The sequence below is a fragment of the Vitis riparia genome, chromosome 18, assembly GCF_004353265.1.
Source record: "Vitis riparia cultivar Riparia Gloire de Montpellier isolate 1030 chromosome 18, EGFV_Vit.rip_1.0, whole genome shotgun sequence".
Classification (NCBI taxonomy): Eukaryota; Viridiplantae; Streptophyta; class Magnoliopsida; order Vitales; family Vitaceae; genus Vitis; species Vitis riparia.
In genome coordinates, this window is record NC_048448.1 from 20622552 (window position 1) to 20642230 (window position 19679).

General features: G+C 30.6%; 1 protein-coding gene and 1 pseudogene across 1 annotated transcript; both read right to left on the minus strand.

Annotated features, from left to right (window-relative positions):
* LOC117905524 overlaps positions 1-19679 on the minus strand; it is a 123669-nt pseudogene that overhangs the window by 39821 nt on the left and 64169 nt on the right.
* On the minus strand, positions 8508-11546 carry LOC117907236 (laccase-14-like). The gene is made up of 6 exons (XM_034820706.1): positions 11388-11546; positions 11005-11156; positions 10498-10742; positions 10277-10405; positions 9024-9968; positions 8508-8879 (listed from the first exon to the last, which is right to left on the minus strand). Exons 1-6 carry the CDS (start codon positions 11487-11489, stop codon positions 8749-8751), a joined length of 1704 nt encoding a protein of 567 aa, XP_034676597.1. The 5' UTR covers positions 11490-11546; the 3' UTR covers positions 8508-8748.

The following is a 19679-nucleotide window of genomic DNA, read 5'->3' on the forward strand; positions in this document are numbered from 1 at the left end:
CTTAAAAATCATTTATTTAACTTATCATTTTTTTACAACAAATTCATTTTAATGAAAAAAACAAACAAACAAAAAATGATGCCATGTTGCAATCAATGGAAATCTTTAGATTTGAAGGGGTCCTATCATTCTATTAATAACTCATTCCATTGAGAACGATGTAACGTTTGCCTTAACTACAAGGGTTTCCCTCGGGTTGTTAGGATCATAACCCCTTTTGTCTGTTGTCTGTTGGTGGTGATGCTGGCCAATGGATCTAGACTATGCGATCCAGTCTAAACAACCTTCCACCCTTACTAATGATAGTACTATAGAACAAATGGCTAACTTTGAAAAGCAGGAGCATTCTAACCGCATAAGTCTTATGATTATGAAGCACTCTATTCCAAATACCATCTAGGGCATAATGCCTAAGGAGGAAAGTACTAAGAGTTTCCTAAGCCAAATAGCAGACCGATTTGCTAGATCTAAAAAGGTTGAAATGAGCACCATTCTTGGTAAGCTTGTTTCAATGCGATATAAAGGCAAAAGGAACATAAGGGAGTACATTATGGAAATGTCTAATCTTATTACTAGACTAAGGGAACTAAAGTTAGAGTTTTCTAATAACATTCTTGTGCACCTAGTCTTGATCTCTCTCCTTACACAATTCAATCCTTTTAAGATAAGTTATAATACTCAAAAGGAAAAATAGACTCTTAATGAACTCATTGCTCAGTGTGTATAAGAGGAAGAGAGATTGAAATAAGAGAAGATAGAAAGTGCTCACTTAGCTTCTTCCTCTCATGACAATGCTACCAACAAGAAAAGAAAAAGGAATAGTAACAGTAAAGGAAAAGGAAAAAGAGTTGTAGACAATGGGACTTCACAACTTAAGGTGCAACGGAAATAGGATAAGGTTATCATTAGTTTCTTTTGTAAGAAAAGTGAGCATGTGAAGAAAGACTATCATAAGTATGCAAAATGGCTCATAAAAAAAAATTGTATACTTCTCAACTTTGTTTGTTCTAAAGTTAATTTGGCTTTAATACCAAATCATACTTGGTGGATAGATACAGATGTAACTACTCACATAAGTGTGACAATGCAGGGTTGTCTAAGAAGTCGAGTGCCAAGTGATGCTAAAAGATTCATTTATATGGGAAATGGAAATAAAGCTCCTGTTGAGGTGATTGGTTTATTTAGATTGCAATTAGAATCTAGTTATTTGGATTTGGATAAGACTTTTTATGTACTGTCATTTAGACGGAATTTGATATTTGTTTCTCGTTCGAACAAATCTTGTTACTCTTATTCATTTGGAAATTGGAAATTTTAGTTTTTTTCAATATTCAAATATGATTGGTATTGGTTTTTTTAGTTGATAATCTATATAAATTGGATATCCATGTTTCACATATTAATGAATCCTTGCATGCAAGCAATTTTGGTACAAAACACAAATTAACTGATGAGAATTCTTTCATGTTATGGCACAAGCATTTAGGACATATTTCTAAACAAAGGATTTAGAGACTTGTGTCAGAAGAAATTCTTGGTTCCCTTGATTTTTTCAGATTTTAAAATTTGTATTGAATGCATTAAAGGAAAACAAACAAATGTAAAAAAAAGTTGGTGCCAACATCATACTGATATTTGTGGCCCATTCCCTATGGCTTCTTGGAATGGTTAACAATATTTTATTACTTTCATAGACGATTATCCTCATTATGGATACTTATACTTGATTCATGAGAAGTTTTAATTATTGGAAGTTTTCAAATCCTATAAAGATGAAGTTGAAAATCAGCTTGAAAAGAAAATTAAAGTCATGAAATCTAACCGTGGTGGTGAGTACTATATATGGTAGATATGATGGACCAGGTAACCAATGTCTAGGGCCTTTTGCAAGATATTTGCAGGAATGTGGCATCATTCCCTAGTACACCATGCTAGGGACTAAGTTAAAATGGTGTGGCTGAGATATGAAACTGAACCTTAAAGTATATGGTTAGAAGTATGATAAATCATTCTTCTTTTCCATAATCACTTTGGGTAGAAGCCTTAAAGACTATAATTTATATCCTTAATCGAGTTCCAAGCAAAGTAATAGCTAAAACCCCATTTGAGCTTTGGACTAGAAAGAAGCCTAGTATTAAGCATCTTTATGTTTGGGATTGTTCAACTAAGGCTAGGCTATACAAGCCTAATGAAAGAAAACTAGAGTAAAGAATAATAAGTTGCTACTTTGTTAGGTACTCAAAAAGGTTGAGGGATTTCAAGTTTTATGACCCTCAAGCAAATCCTTTTTTGAGATGAGCAATGCTAAATTCATTAAGGATGTTGAATATGGTGGGAGTTCTGAACTCAAGAATTTTGTCTTTGAATAGGAATGTGTTATTATTCCTATAATTGCAAATAAAAATGATCAAGTAATTATATCTAACATTATTCCAAACGCAAATCCAGATAATTAAGACACTCTTGAGTTACCTCCTACTTATACTAAAGAACCAACTCCTATTCATGAGGAGGAACAAAAACAACCTCAATTGGAAGTGCCATTGAAAAGATTCACTAAGGAGAGGAGAATGGCGATTTCAGATGACTATATCATGTATCTTGAAGAATCTGAGTTTGATATGGCACTAGAAAATGATCCAATATCTTTTAGTTAATCCAAACAATGTGTAACTTCCTAGAAATGGGTAGAGGCCATGAAAGATGATATGAAATCAATGAAAGATAATGACATTTGGGATCTTGTCCAATTGCCTGCAGGAGTGAAATAGGTTGGTTGCAAAATGATTCTTAAAACCAAGTAGGATTTGAAAGGCAATGTGGAAAGATATAAAGCATGTTAAGTCACCAAAGGTTTCACTCAAAAGGAAGGCATTAATTATAAAGAGACTTTCTCTTCAGTTTCATCAAAAGACTCTTTAAGAATTGTTATGGCACTTATAACTCATTATGATTTGGAGTTACATTAGATGGATGTAAAGACCATATTTCTCAACAAAAACATTGAAGAAACCATATACATAGTGCAACCAAAGAATTTTGAATCCAACGAATCAAAACATTTGGTATGCAAATTAAAGAAATCCACTTATGGTTTAAAGCAAGCATCTCATCAATGGTATTAGAAGTTTGATAAAGTGATTACCTATTTTAGTTTTAAGGAAAGCATTGTTGATCAATGTATACAAGATCAATGGGAGTAAATTTATTCTCCTGTTGTTATATGTCTATGACATTCTACTAGCAAGCAACGATATAGGCTTGTTGCATGAAACTAAGAGATTTCTTTCATACAATTTTGAAATGAAAGATCTTGGTAATGCATCTTTTGTGTTGGGTATACAGATTCATCAAGATTGTTCTTGTGGTATTCTTGGCTTATTACAAAAGCCATATATTGATAAAGTGCTTAGTAGATTTGGTATGAATGATTGTGCATCAGGAGATACACCCATTACTAAGGGTGATAAATTCAATTTGCTTCAATGCCCAAGGAACAAAATTGAGAAGAAAATGATAGAGAATATCCCTTATGCGTTGGCAATAAGGAGTCTCATGTATCAACAATAGAGAGTCTCATCTATGCTCAAGTTTGTACGCATTCGAATATTGTGGACATAGTTGGTATGCTTGGAAAATATTTAAGTAACACAAGAATGGTTCATTCGAAAGAAACAAAATAGGTTATGAGGTATCTACAAATAACAAAAGATTTCATACTCACATATAAGAGGTCTGTTCATTTAAAGGTATAGGGTATTTCGACTCCGACTTTGTTGGTTGCTTTTATAGCAAAAGATCCACTTTTGGTTATGTTTTCATGTTGGCTGGAGGAGTTGTGTCTTGGAAGAGTGTTAAGAAATCATTCATAACTACTTCCACCATTGATTCGTGCCCAATTGGGTATTTTAATAAAAAATATTTATAAATCCTATGACCTTATACTGGCGTAGCAAAGCTACTATAGTATAGCAGCTCTAGGGTCGAACTCTGGGATGGGTTTTCACTCTACCAGTGATAGACTCAAGATTAGAAATTGAGTTTGATGATTTCCTTTGTCTAAAACTTAAAGTTTAAAAGAAAATAAAATTTGTTTTGAAAGTGGTGTTTGGAACTAAACTAACATAGAACTAGGTAAAAATGGAAGAAAGAAAGTCTCCCAGAGCTAAAAGTTGCTAAGATCAAGTTCAGAATGCAAAGTGGGAAATTCCGAATTTTTCTCCTCATATTGGGGACAACAACATAAAGGATGGTTGTTTCCCGAACCGGTATAGGTTTAACAATGAAGATTTAATCCATAAAAAGTCAATAGAAATGGTAGTCAAGTTCTATTAATGGCTTTAGACACTATGGGTCTTCACCTTAAGCCACTTTCCAATGGCTCGTACATGATAACTAATGGTCTTATATGGACCTAGCAATAAGTATCCATAGAGACCTAAAAGCTTATCATGTATTGGCCATTCAAAGTGATTCTAAGGGATTTAAAGCAAAACTTTAGATTTAAAAGCCATTTATGAACTCCAACTACCTGTATTTAATGCACGAGAGTTTTCCACTTTTGCATCTGGACTTTTCACCTGGCTTCCTTCACTCCAAGAAACCAAAGGTTTAGCCTCTCATCCTCTGGGAAAACATCCTCAGAGGTTGTTTGGCTTCCAAGAAAAAGAAAATAGAAAAGAGAAAAGGAAAGCAAAGAGATCTCTGTATTTCACTAAGTGTAAAATATACAATAGTTCATCTCCTGGAACAAGCTCCCCAGAGAGAGTTTTTTAAGTGTTTACAAGAGAGTTTATATAGGAAGGTAATTTACCCTTCCTTGAATACTTCCTAGCTAAGGAATTACATGAGTGGCTGAATACAAGGAGAAAATGGAGATTTAGACACAAAATATCAGAAGAAAAAGAGTCGGTGCACAAAAATCCCAGTTTCGCACGTTACATGGTGACTTGCGAAAATTTCGCAAGTTGATTTCGCAACTTAGAATCCACTTTCGCACGTTGAGATCCAAGTTCGCAAGTTAAAAAATCACTTTCGCATGTTGGACTTCACCGCGACTGCACAGCTGCCATCCACTTTAAATTTCGCACGTTGAAGTTCCAATTTCGCAAGGTGCGAAATTGTCCCTCAGCTTGATGCAGTTGTCTTCCAAAGGCCATATCTTCCTCATTTCAGCTCCAAATCGTACACAGTTTAAAGAGTTGGATTCTTGACTTCCTGAGCTTTGAAATGGTATATAGCATGTAGAAAATGAACTTCGGAAAGTGCTCTAAAAGTGCAAAGGAAGACTGCAGCTACTGTCCTCTATTTTCTTTACTCTGTTTTCCTCTCTCCATTGCTCTTTCCTTGCATACTTTGAACGACTAAGGCAAAGGACTATGAGGCTCCAAAGCTTGGTTTCTTCATGAATTTGAGCTTCCAAAAGCTTTTCCATGAACTATATACAACTCTCCTTCATTCTTAAATTGCTTTGGTGAGCAAAAAGCTATCAAAAACACCAAAACTTAACACAATTTGATTAGAAACGATTGCAAGAGTCCCTAACATGCCAATTGAGTTAAAAGGTAATAATTACTACTCAAGGGTGTTTAAAAGAGCTAATTACAAGCTACAAAATAGCATGTTTTAAGCAGTAATCAACCATGGAAGCATAATTTATAGCTTGTTATAAGGCATCGAACCAAGGAATATGGCTATGGAACTTTATCACTATACTGCATATCGTTGGTGGCATTAAGTATAAATTGTGATAATAAAGCTGCAAAATTGTATTCTAAAAACAATAAAAGCTCATCAAAATTGAAGCATATTGGCATAAGGTTTTTGGTTGTTAAGGAAAGAGTTCAGAGTCTTTGAGTGCCCATTGAACATATTAGTCCAAACTTCATGATTATGGATCCCCTCACTATGGGCTTACCACTTGAAGTGTTTCATAAGCATGTGGCTTGTATGAGTGTGGTTTACCTTGGTTATATGCTTATATAGTGGGAGTTTGTTAGTTGATGTTCATTTGTTATTAACATGTTTTTCTTATCAAACCCAAGTATTGTTCTAGTTTTGTTTATTGAAAACTCTGAAGTAAAGTTATATTCTTTCAATTGTAGTTGTGTATAAAGTTTGAAAGTATGTCATTTAACTCTTTTGAGTTATAATTAGGACCAATTGGAAATAGGTACGATATGAGATCACATTATATGAAATTTTCATGCTACACATCTATACTTGATCTATGTCGTTGATTGTATTGATATAGTGATCATTGATGAGTTTAATTACAAAAATTATGATAATATCACTTTGATTCTATATTAGTATTATTGGTGGACCAAACTATTTAGAGTTGCTTACAATTAAGATAGCAAATATTGAGCTCGTTCAATTTTTGTAATGTACAATTGTTTAATGACATATGTGGCCCAGGTGGGAGATTGTTGGAAACTTTTTCCAATTATGGGCCTACATATTAACATTAATTGTACATGTGTTATTATTATTAGACTATTAAAAGTGATTAGTTAAGTTAATTAATTTATTAGGCTTTTAAGACATTTCTTAAGGGGTATAGGCTTGCAATGTGTAAAGACCACGTATAAAATATATTTTATTTTATTTATTTATGATGGGCCAATAAATAAAATAAAATAGAGTACATGAATAAATAGGGTTATGGTCCCTAGTTTAAACAGAAGGTATTGCTATTTTACTCATATCCCATCGCTAAGTGAAGTTTAAGTTCTCTGCAATACATTGTTTCAAACATCAAAGACTTAAAAACGTCATTGTTGCACTCCAATTGATACAAGTATGTCTTTCTAATATTTTTCTTGATAATTTAGCATGAGATCTTAGTATGATGAATTCAGGTTTTGTCATCTTTCAATTTTCTAACATGTTGATGTTATAAAAGATTTATAAAAAGAATCCTAACAAGAAATAACATTTACAAAAATAGAATCCTTATAAGAAATAACATTTTTAGGACTTTTATATGAAATCTTTTTTTAAAGTTATAAGTTTTTTAAAAAAAAAATTAAATAGGTATAAAAACTTTTATTGAACTCATTTTTTTTTTTTTAATTCTTAAAAGCCAATCCAAATAAAATTTAAATATATTTGAAAATCACTTTTAAAAATCCAAAAAATCACTTAAAAATAATTTCTAAACAATTACTTGGTAAATGATCCTTTTAATTTTTATTTTTTTTAACTAAACATACTATCAAAATAAGCTTTTTAATTTACATTCAAATACTAAGTGATTCTTTTTAAAATCATTTATAATGTCAAAATATTTTTTATGGATAAAAACATTTTAATCACAATCAATATCAAAGCGTTCTTAATTTATTTTTTAATTCATGAAATTTCATTTATTATTATTTATTTTTTGGGATTTAATTCTTTACAATTATTTTTAAGTGTTTATAAAGTATAATTAGGTTATGCCCAAATTTATTCCTTTAATTCTATCTATTAGGTATAGGTAGGGTGAAATTTTGGCCTCTCTCCACCTTTCTTAGCTCCTAGCATTGTCATGCACTTCTTGGTCTACTCCAGCCACAACTACTGGTGATAGAAGGAAATGAGACAATGGGGAATGGATAATTATTATTTTATTTCTTAATTCAATAGCATGGGAAACGAAAGTTTAATTATCTAATCTTTTTTGACAAACCGCTCATGAATGTACAACTCTCCTCCCAACCTTATTGACTTGGACTTGGGAGAGTTCCGTCAATTGCAGCAACTTAGTTGTTAAATGTCTTTTCTCTAACCCGTAAATTCAAATGATCAAGTCCCATCTCGTTGTTATCTAAAATAAATAAATAAATATAAAATAACGTATGATCAGTAAGAAATAGACTTGGAGTGGGATTAGACTCAATTTGTCCTCATACATTGGAAAATGAGGATTTTTTTTTCTTTTTCCTTTACCTTTATCTCGGGGTAGATGTCGTGATATTGTTAGTAAAATAGAAGGTAAAAATATAAATTATATGTCCATCATTTTAAATTTAGGAAAAAGAGTTTATTTTAATTTAAAACAAATAAAAAAGAACTGATTTTATCTCAACTGTGCAAGAAGGCTTCAAAAATATTTTTTTTATTTGTAAAAATATTTTGAGATATAAAATAAAAATTAAACAAACCATTTCATGACCTTTTTTTGTTTCATCTATTTGAACATGTATCCATTTAGATCATAGTCTAATTTTAAAATATTAAAATAATTCAATTACTTTAAACTATATCATTTATAATTTTTTTTAATTATTAATATCATACCTAACCTTGTATGGAATTGGAATAAAATATGAATAAGTAAAAAATGTCTAATCAAGATCATTTTAAAACATTCCATTTCAAACTTTTCTAATACAGCATGGCATTTGATCTTGAGGAACAAGACTGGAATGGCTAAAAGGTGTCAAATCAAGATATATATATATATATATATATATATTTATTGTGGACATGGCAATATTCAATGGTTCTTAGGAATATACTGGCACATTTAATGAGTTGTTCATATTGACATTAATTATGATTGAAACGGAAAATTCCAAGAAATTGACAAATCAATAATCCCAGGCACAATATTCTACAACTTTACATGAGACAATATTCTTGTTATTTTAGTTGAAGAGGAATACTTAGTCAACAACTTTTTTGAGAAGAAAAAAAATAATAAAAGCTGAATAATGCCAATATTCAATGAAATCTTTGGTGTTTTAATTCTTTACAGCTTCAACATGGTGGCATGTCGGATGGTGGAGGCAACATTTGAGCTTCTAGGTGTCTACCATTTTTCACTATGAATGCAGTCTCCATGCCCCAAGTTTGATGGCGGTCTAAATGGCAGTGCATGAACCACACTCCTGCAACAGAGAAAATATACCAATATTATTACACCTAACTTATTGTAATATTAAGAAAAATAATTTCCTTGATATGCAGGTTGGCAGTTTCAAGGGTTTTGCTTTTTGTGCGTGTAATAAAGGTTATGAGTGCTTGCAACATACCAGGGTTGGATGCCTTGAATCTGATTGCAGTCCAACCATTCTTAAGAACAGCGATGGTATTCTGAAGAGGAGGATCCACCAGATTATAGCGCAAAGGGTCTTTATTTTTATCGAAATTTCCAAGTCCCCATCCAACAACATAGAAACTGTATCCATGGAGATGCATGGGGTGGTGTGTCCCTGCAACCAAGTTTGTCCCTTGAAAAACAATCTCCACTGTGGAGTTATACTCGAGCATCCTTACTTCTGTTCCATTTCTCGACGTCTCATACTTCAATGGAGGATACTCAGATGTAAAATCGAACACCACTTGTGGAACGCTAGGAAATTTATCTCCATATACACCACTGATGTTATAATAATAAGCTTTCAGTATGTCAATTCTAGGGGATTGAAAGCTTATGTTGTTTATACTTGCGGCGAACCGCGTCCCATTGGGCCCTGCACATGAATTATCGACGCATGGCAACATGTTCATAGAGATAGTGTAAATCAATTTAGTGTCCATGCTCAATGGGACATTGCAAGGATGTTCCGCATCCCCTAAGCTTCGGAGGCTACCCGTGAAGTGAATCGATGCATTTGTGTCATTGTATCCAGGAAGATGAGGCAAGGAGGGAGGTGAAGATGGAGTGTAGTATCCCCTGTACTGTACAATAGCTGTGGTGGTTGTGTTATCATAATTACCTACTGGGGCAATGGAATAAACTCTAGCTGCCATGTAATAGTGATCCGGGCGTTGGTTAGCTTCTAATAAGACATCGAAGGTTTGGCCAGGTGATATTATGATATAATCTCGTGTCAATGGTTTCGTGTAGCTACCATCTGTTCCAACCACTGTCATTTTATGCTTGGCAATGGAGAAGAAGAGTACCTCCTGCAAGGCAGCATTGATTATGCGAAGTAGATATGTTTTTCCATGATCCACCGTTAGCTTGAATGTGTCTGCAATTAGAAAAGGAAAGTTGTATACTTATGACTTGCCAAAAGAAAAAGGAAAAGTTTCCAAGAAGATCCACCAATTATGAAGTGATTGATTAGGGGTGTAAATTTGTCTTCATAGTTCAAAATTATATTTGGACTAGTATTTTGTTATGTGTTAAATCATAGCCCTACCATCCTCATAGCTATTTTCCTCTTTCTTAGCATGAAGCTTTAAATATGTTGATGTTAATAAGAAAAAGTAACATGGTTAACATTCAAGAAAATGAATTTGTGTACAATTTTTTAAAATGGGAAGTTAAATTTTGTACCTGATTTTGAGCATGGATGTAGATCACCGGGTTGTCCATTTATTAAGAAAGAATCGGAGACATTGGGGTCAACTCCAGTTACAAGCGCTTCATTTATAACTGCATTCACATCACTCTTCCACCATTCTCCTGCATTTCAACAACTTCAATAATTTTAGATTTCGCTTTGCTGGTTAATTCATAATATGTAAATTAACCTTTAATAGTAACGACACTTATACCTAATATGATGGGAACTTCTGCATTAGGTTTGGGAAAAGGATATTTGGCTCCATTTTTGGGATAAACGATTATAGCTCCATGAACAGTGGCTCGAGTCCAATCACTGTGAGCATGCCACCATAGAGTCCCTTCCTCAAAGGAAAGGATGATCTTCTGGCTAAACTTTGACCCTGGTGGAATTGGGCATTGTGTGATATACTCAGGACCATCTGTCCATGGATATCTAGGCATCGTCACTCCATGCCTACAAAACAATAACTATAGGTTAAAACTAGTACTAATTTTTAGACTAACAAAAGATGGCATGCAACAACATATTATCATAGTAACAAGAGGCATCAACTGTATTTTAATGGAACTAAAGCAAATAACCCTGAAGTATTGTTTTAAATTTGACTTTATTTGCAAAGCAATATATTGTAGCCCCTTCTTAGAAAGAAAAGAATGTATGTCATGCAGGCAAACTGCCGACCTCTATCTTTCTTTGAGACACGCACAGGACCTACCAATGAATGGTGACGTTTTCTTTTCCCCTATTATAAACGTCGACAATGATAGTCTCTCCTTTCTTAGCATATATGGTTGGTCCCGGAAATCGTCCATTTACTGTTAAGATATTCTTGGTGCTACAAAGCCTTGTATATAAAGCTTCCCTCACCTGCAACCAATCAAAAGTTAACCATGCATCCTCATCTCAAAAGAAATATTACATGCATGAATAGTTTCATCAATCATAACCAATTAGAACTCGATAGCATTGAACGACTCAATGACACTAGGGTACCCGAAGACCCCATGGGGATCATACGGTAGAAAATGAGATGCATACTGCTCCCAAATATTATAATTAGAAGGTGGTGTTAAGGACATAATCATATATAGTATTTACCACAAAAGTATGCCGATGTGTTGAAGCTTGACAATGGATGCCACCACCAAAAAGCAGAAACGCTAAAATTTGCAGGAGGAAAACCTTCATGATCAGCCACATCTTCTTTGGAATAAAAGCCTCTTCTCTTGTCCTAAGCACAACTCCTTCAATTTTCTTACTATTTCTAATAGCAGTACTTATCTTCTCTTTGACATGAATAGATGAATCGGTAAGGGTATTTGTAGAGGTTGGAGAGAACCAAAACTAGAATTGGTGAAAGCTAAACGGCGACTTTCATAGCTGCCGTCACCTCCAGCATTAATGCATACATCAGATCAGCATCATCCCTTCATTCTGTGGGGACCCAACAGCTGGTTGCCCTCCTCTAGAATTTCCTCCAGCTTTTGCTATATTTCTTTCATATATGACTCATAATATGATTTTGGTGGTTGGGGGCATCGTCCTATGATATAATTGCTACTATTTTCCTAAACCCTTAAGGGTTTTGACCCAATTTGATGTAAATGTTTTTCGTATTATATTTAATTTGTCGATTGATTATCATCATCTCGTTTAAGCACATCAGTACAAGGCTCATAGTCTGCTTGCCTAAGGTAACATCTTGTACTAATTTTTGAAGATTCCAATTCAACTTGATTACAGCCGTTACATACGTCATCTCTAATGTCATTTCACAAGACTCAATAAGATGTATGCATGCATGCATCCATCATCATCAACTTATCATTTATTTAAATCTAAGGAGTCAAGATGGTTTTTTTTCTTCTTAAATCTAAATAAATATTAATTTAATTTAAATATTAAGTTTTTTAAAAATCATTTATTTAACTTATCATTTTTTAACGCAAATTCACTTTAATGAAAACAAAAAACGATGTCATGTTGCAATCAAAGGGAATCTTTAGATTTGAAGGGTTTCTATCATTCCGTTAATATCTACAAGGGTTTCTATCATCTCCCTCTTTTCAGTTGTCTGTTAGTGGTGATGCCGGCCAAACGCTTCTTCCTAGTTCATCACAATTAATTCCTCAATTGTTGAAGCAAAAGTTTAAGTTAGAGGATAAGAAGAGTGTCCATTTTGAGAAGGAGGGTTAAGCACGGGACTTGGTAGCAGCCTGGGAGATGAAAAGATCCACAGAGTTTGGGTCAAACACGATAGAACATTCAGACATTTTCCAACACGAAATCTCCACCATTTGACCGTCGAGTTATGAAGTCTGAAAAGGACTAAATGTAACCAGAATGTTCTCATATGAATATATATTTACAGAGTCATCCAGGTGTCACGTCCTTACCGGTTCAGTTGACCTTAGGTTTAAAATTAGATAAAACTTTTTATTTTTTATAAATGTGCTTGTGATTTTCATTTTAAATCTTTTAAACTTTTATATTTAATTAAATAATAGTGAATTAATAATAATACTTATTATATGATAGATATTTACTGAATAAAAAGTTTCATCACTCATTTATATTATTTATTTAAATAAATTTAAATTTTATTAAAAAAAAATTACAGAATTGTTTTAAAAATATTAAGATTTTGATATAAAATTTATCAAAATGATGAAAAAGTTTCTATTAAAATTTTAATTCTTTGATTTTTTTTTTTAAATATTTTTAGAATAAAACTTATTTTTCCTTTATGTTTTTTTTGTTGGATTGAATAATTTGATATATTATATATTTTTCTTTGATATGAAATTATTTAATTTAATCTAGACGTTAAATATCAAAATTGATAACTATTTTATTTTTAAGGTATTTGAGAAATTGTACTTCGATATTATTAATTTCATATTAAAGTACGAAAAAGATCAATTTCTTTTATAACTTTGTGAAACGTTTAGAGACAAAGTGTAGGTATTTAATAAGTTAAAGGAGCAAAATGTCGGGTTTTGAATGTGAGTGTAAAGTATAAAACACGCAAAAGGTTAAGAAGGTAAAATATATTTAATCGTTAAAAAAATATCCAAATATTACAATTTTTAAAATTAAAGTGTATAGGTTATGTTTCATTTCACATTTAGTTTTTCAATTTTTATATTTATAATTAAAAATCTAAAAATAATCTTAGCAAACATTTTTAAGTGTTTTTTACTTTTTTATTTTTAAAACTTGATAGTTACAAACATTAAAAATTTGTTGAAATTCATTGAAATATTATTAAAAAATTTCTTTTATTTGTAATTGTACAGTTACCAAACATCTAAATTATCATACATTTTCTATTATTTATAAAAATTAAAAATGTAATTAAATTAGAAAAGCTTCTAAAGTTACCTTACTTATTGCCTAACTATCTTTGCCTTGACCAAGGGAAATGAATAATAATAAAAAGTGGGAACATCAAAATATGTCCAATAATTTTAGAGCCCAATGGATGATTGAATCTAAAAAATTATTGGATGGATCGATAATTCAATCATGATCAAATATATTAAAATAAAAAATATTAATTATCATTTATGATTTCCGATTCCATTTTCAAAAACATTAGTGACAATGCTTAACAAATGGTACGTCTCTTAGCTGGCTCTTATTCAGTTCACCAACTATTGGGGCTTTTTTAACTTTTACGGCCATTTAAAAAAATAATTCTTACAAAATGGTACTTTGAAAAATAATTCTTAAAATATGGTACTTTGAAAAATAATTCCAAATCTACAATACTTTTTGCCATTTTGAAAGGTGTTTCTTGAAAAGACATCTTCTATATTTTTCATATCAACCATAAATGTTAAAAAAAAAAAAAATTGAATTTACACTAAAGGTGTCTCTTTAAAAGACATCTTTCATAATTCCATAAAATTGAATTTACATTGAAGATGTTTCTTCCGCAATTTTTATATCAATAAGACATGTTAAAAAATTTTGAATTTACATTAAAAGTGTCTGTTTAAGAGACACCTTTTATAATTTTAAAAAATCAAATTTATATTAAAAGTGTCTTTTAAAATAGACATTTTTCATAGTTTTCATATCAGTTTCATAATAAAAAAAAAATTGAATTTATATTAAAGATGTTTTCTTAAGACATTTTCTATAATTTCACAAAATTAAATTTATATTAAAGGTGTCTATTTGAAAAGACACCTTCAACAATTCTTGTATCAATCATCCATTTAAATAATTGAATTTATACTAAAAATGTATTTTCAAAATACACATTCCACAATTTCATAAAATTAAATTTATATTCAAAGGTTTTTCTTCAAGAGACACTTTTAGTATAAATTTAATTTTTTTGATAGGTGACTAATATAAAAATTGTGGAAAGTGTTTCTTCAAAATATACATTTAGTATAAATTCAATTTTGTGAAATTCTATAAATTCATTCAATGTAAATTCAATTTTTTTCACTATACGACTGATATGAAAATTATCAAAGATGCCTCTTATAGAGACACCTTTAGTATTAATTTGATTTTTATTGTAAAAATGATATTTCTTTAGTATAAATTCAATTTTTTTTAACGTGTATGACTAATAAAAAAATTATAAAAAAATGTTTTTTCAAGAGATACCTTTAACATAAATTCAATTTTATGAAATTACAGAAGGTGTCTCTTCAAGAGACACCTTTAGTGTAAATTTTTTTTTTTTAATATTTATGATTGATATGAAAAATATAGAAGGTGTCTCCGTATGAAACACCTTTCAAAGTGGCAAAAAGTGCCGTAGATTTGGAATTATTTTTCAAAGTACCATATTTTAAGAATTATTTTGAAAAGTATCATTTTTTAGAAATTATTTTTTAAAACAGCCGTAAAAGTTAAAAAAGCCCCCAAGGTACTGCTTCTTGTGGAAATTTCATGTGAGATCCCTTGTAGATCCCCGTTGTAACTTCACTACAAAGCCAAGTTGGAAAAAGAGATGCATTTTCCACAAAAGAGATAGAGAAAAAAAAAAGATCCCAAAACTTTTCCCTCAAGAAAGCATATCCGACGGTCCAAAAGAAGCTTTTGATCCCCAGAAAGGGCCATGCTTGACCATACCACAATCTTTTCTTTATACTTTCTATTGCGGTGTTGATCTTTCCAAGAGGAGTGTAGACAAAAGAGTGGAAGGGAAAAAGAGGTTTCGTCTTTTCTGTGGTTTTCATTCTGTTAAAAGGCTTCAAATTCAATGCCTTGCTGGCTTCTCCACTTACCCAGTTGAAACAAACCTAAAGTGTGTGAAATATATATAATATTTTACAAAATATAAGTTTTACAATTTTGACAACAATAAGTTTTACAAAATAAGTTTTACAAAATATATAATATTTTTTAAAAACAAACTAAAAATATAATTTTTAACAACATAACATAAGTCAATAATTTTTCTCTAAGAATTTTTAAATTTAATATAAATTTTTTATTTCTTTTTTTTTTATTTTAAGAAAGTGTATGAAACCAATCATTAATATTTTTATTTATTTGTAACTTTACTTAGTTATCCTCTCATAATTTGTGAAACACTCTTTATTTCTTAGGTTTTCTATTAATTTTGTTCCAATTTTCTTTTTTCCTTTTTTTTTTTTTTTTACTTCATTTTATTTTCATTACTTTCTCCTTTTTCTTTTCATTATTGCAGCCAGGGCTTTTATATATATATTTTTTAATAATCAACTTGGTGAAATCCTATATTTCATATATCAAAAAAAGAAATGACCCATCAAGTTCAAGATTAATCATTGATAATGGATTAGATCATACCAATATCAATCTATTTTATTCCATAGCTCGATGCGTTCCCACTCGATGGTGAAACTCGTTTTTTATTTTATTTGATGAAAATTTGATTTTTAGAAAAATACTTGGAGTCGCCACTTACTTTTGTTTTATTTTTTTAAGGGAAAAACCAAATAAGAAAGAAAACCCTAAATGTGACTCTGAAGAAAAAAAATGGGTCTGTGAAAAACCAAGTCTAGGTTTGGGGGTCAGGTTACTTATTGGGAAGGTACGGTGGTGAGTCGTAGCACCCCTTTAAGCCCGCATACGTACGACCTCTACTAAACGAATTGAGGAAATTGTGGCAATTAATTAATTAATTATGGATACAAAAAAAAAATAATCAATATACAAGTCATGGTGAGAATTAATATGCACAAAAACAATGATGAAATCTAATTACAAAAATACACAAAATAAATAATAAGAGAATTATGCAAAATGATTTATTGAATTAAATAAATAAAAGATATTAAAAAAAGTTTTAAAGAAATTTCAAAGGATTTTATTAAAAATAATTTTGAATTAATGATTTCCATTTATTTACTTATAAAAAGAAACAATTTATTTTCTCAATTTTTAATTGTATACAATTTTTTTTTAAAAAAACTATTTACTCTTATTGTATCAAAAGAATTCATTATAAAATTTCAATTTGGGTACAAAAATTATTTTTTTACTTGCATTTACTAAAAAATAATGAATTTTTAGAATTTTATTTACAAAAGTATTTAAATTCATTTTCATTTAAAAGAGTGATTTTTATAAATTATTTAAAATGACATAACTTTATTTACAAAAGAATTTTTAATTAAAAGGAAAAAATAAAAAATAAAAATAAAAGTAAAAATAAAAATAAAAATAAAAATAAATAAATAAATCATCTATTTCTAAAAATGACTTTTAATCCAATTTTAATTAAGTAGAAAGAATTTATTTAAAAAAAAACATTTTTTTTGGACGATTTTATTAAAAATTAATTTTTGGGACAATTTTATTTACAAAACAATATTTGGAAAATTTTTGTTAAACAGAGAAATTTTTGGACAAATATTATTTAAAAACAAATTTTCAAATTCCATTAAAAACATTTCTTTTGGACTTTTCTAAATGCATTTTTTTAAAATTTTTATAAATAAAAAATAAAATAAAATAAAATAAAAACTTTCTTTTATTAAAAATAATATTTAAAAATTGTTATTTTATTAAAACACATTTACTGACTTCTTCCTCTCATTTAAACAAAATTTCTAGTTTGTTCAATGTTCAATTCTGTACACACTCAATAAATACATGCGAACGAATATTTATGCAAACTAATAAAAATAAAACCAAATAAAAGTGAGAAATAAAATATGTACCCAAATAAACTTACAGCAAGCTCCACTTGTCATCAATTCGTACTCAGTCATCAAGATTGCAGAGTGGGCCCATGCAAAAACAAGAAGAACACAAATGTAAATATCCAGAGATGTATAAAATCCCAAACAAATATTCAAACCCAAATTCCAATTTCAAATTAGTCCCATAAATTTCGTCAATTAAAATGAGCCCAAATTACTATAGGTCTTAACCTAGAACATCCCAATTAATAGCCAAAGATACAAACACAATCAATCGAACCTAAGATTGGGTAAATTAAAATAAATTCTACTATACCTAAATTTAATACTCTATAATTTAAGCCTAGTTTAATATACACCACAATTGTCCCATGTCCAAATTAAACAATTCAAATTGGTCAAACTCATATCAAATATTCAAATAATCCAACAAATGTCACCCACATTATGGGCCCCAAAATCCACATCAATTAACAAGCCCACATAAAAAAATACATGGTCAAGAGAAGTAATATTTCAAACCCAATCCAATAAGCCCAAACAAATAACAACTTAACAATAGGCCCAAGTCCAAATAAACAATATGCAATTGATATAATATAAATATCCTCAAATTAATCACCAAATACAATATGCCCACAAACCCAAATTAACAAATTTCAAATTAATTCACTAACAATAAATTAAATCAAATTATGTATTAATCTACCAACAACAAATTAACCCCAAATTTTATATTAATTCAACAATCCAAATTTCACAAACAACAGTTACTATTAAAATTAAAGAAAATAACAACAACAACAACAATAATAATATCAATAACAATAATAATAACAATAACAATGGCAATAATAATAATAATAATAATAATAATAATAATAATAATAATAATAAAAACGGATGGGATGGGAAAGTGAGGGAATGAGGGAGTGAGAGAGAAGAGGGATTGGCTGTCGGCTGCAGTGGCTCGCTGGTGGCGACTGACCGAGGCTTGCCGGCGACAGTGGGAGATTGGTGGGTGTTCTGAAGGAGGAAAAAAAAAACCCCCATAAAAGAAAGAAAAAATAAATAAATAAGGAAAAATCTAGGGGTTCCTTGACCGGTTTGTGTGAGAGTTGGGGGAGGAAAAATGGAGAAAAATAGAAAATGGGGATAGGTGTGTGAGTTCGGAAAGCAGGGGAAAAAAGATGAAAAGATGAATAAATAAATAAATAATAATAAGTAAAAAAAAGAAAAAAAAAAAAAAACAAATGAGGAGAGTCGTGCGTGTGTGTTTTGGTAGAGAAAAGAGAGTAAAGAATGAAGCGGAAGAAGGAAGAAGAGAAAAAAAAAGGGGGGGCGCCTGTCTCCCAAATTGGAGGGAAAAGATGGGGGGAAAAAAAAAGAAGAAAATGAGGGGACCGGCCAAAGGGAGTCTTGTGGGAAGAGAGAGAAAAAAATAATAAAAAAATAAAAGGAAGAACATTGAAGAAATGAGAGGGGCATGTCACGTGGGAGGGAATGGGGGGTTGGTGAGGGTGGAGAGAAAGTAGAAGAGAGAGAAGAGAGGAAAGAGGAGAGAGAAAAGAAAAATAAAAATAAAAATAATAGAATATAATAATAATAATAATAATAATAATAATAATAATAATAATAATAATAATAATAATAAAATAAAGGTAATTATAATAAAATAAAATAATATAATATACAAAATAATAAAAGCTATTAAATGGTGAGTGGGCCAAAAAAACACGTGTAATTGGAATTTAAAATTTATTGACAAAATTGGGCTCAAAATTAATGTAAAAATAAAATTGGGACAAATTTTGGAGTCTACAAATATGCTCATCTTCGGTAGAGTTCACGAGTAAAGTGAGTGTATACACAAACGAAACAAAGTGAACTTTGTCGAAGAACAAGAAAGACCACCAAATTTGTCTTAGTATGACATGGGCTCTCTTGAATGATAAGGCTGGGGAAAAATGACTCTAGAAGCCAAAATGATGAAAGATGGTGACTCTAGGTGCCTGAATAAGTATGCACGACGGCTCTGAGCGCCAAAACTAAAAGAAGAAGATGACACCGAATGCCAAGCTAGACAACGGCTCTAAATGCCAAAATGAAGATGCGACTTTGAATGCCTAAAACTGATAAAAGGAATGACTCTGAATGCCTAAAATTGGAAAAAGATGCCTTTGAACGCTTATGAAAGAAAATTGTGGCTCTGAATGCCAAAGGGAGATCT

Coding starts and splice junctions, on each gene's coding strand:
- LOC117907236 (XM_034820706.1), bottom strand. CDS start 11,489: ATGTGGCTGATCATGAAGGTTTTCCTCCTGCAAATTTTAGCGTTTCTG. Junction 11,157..11,387: donor CACATCGGCATACTTTTGTG/GTAAATACTATA, acceptor GATTGGTTGCAG/GTGAGGGAAGCTTTATATAC. Junction 8,880..9,023: donor ATTCAAGGCATCCAACCCTG/GTATGTTGCAAG, acceptor TCTCTGTTGCAG/GAGTGTGGTTCATGCACTGC.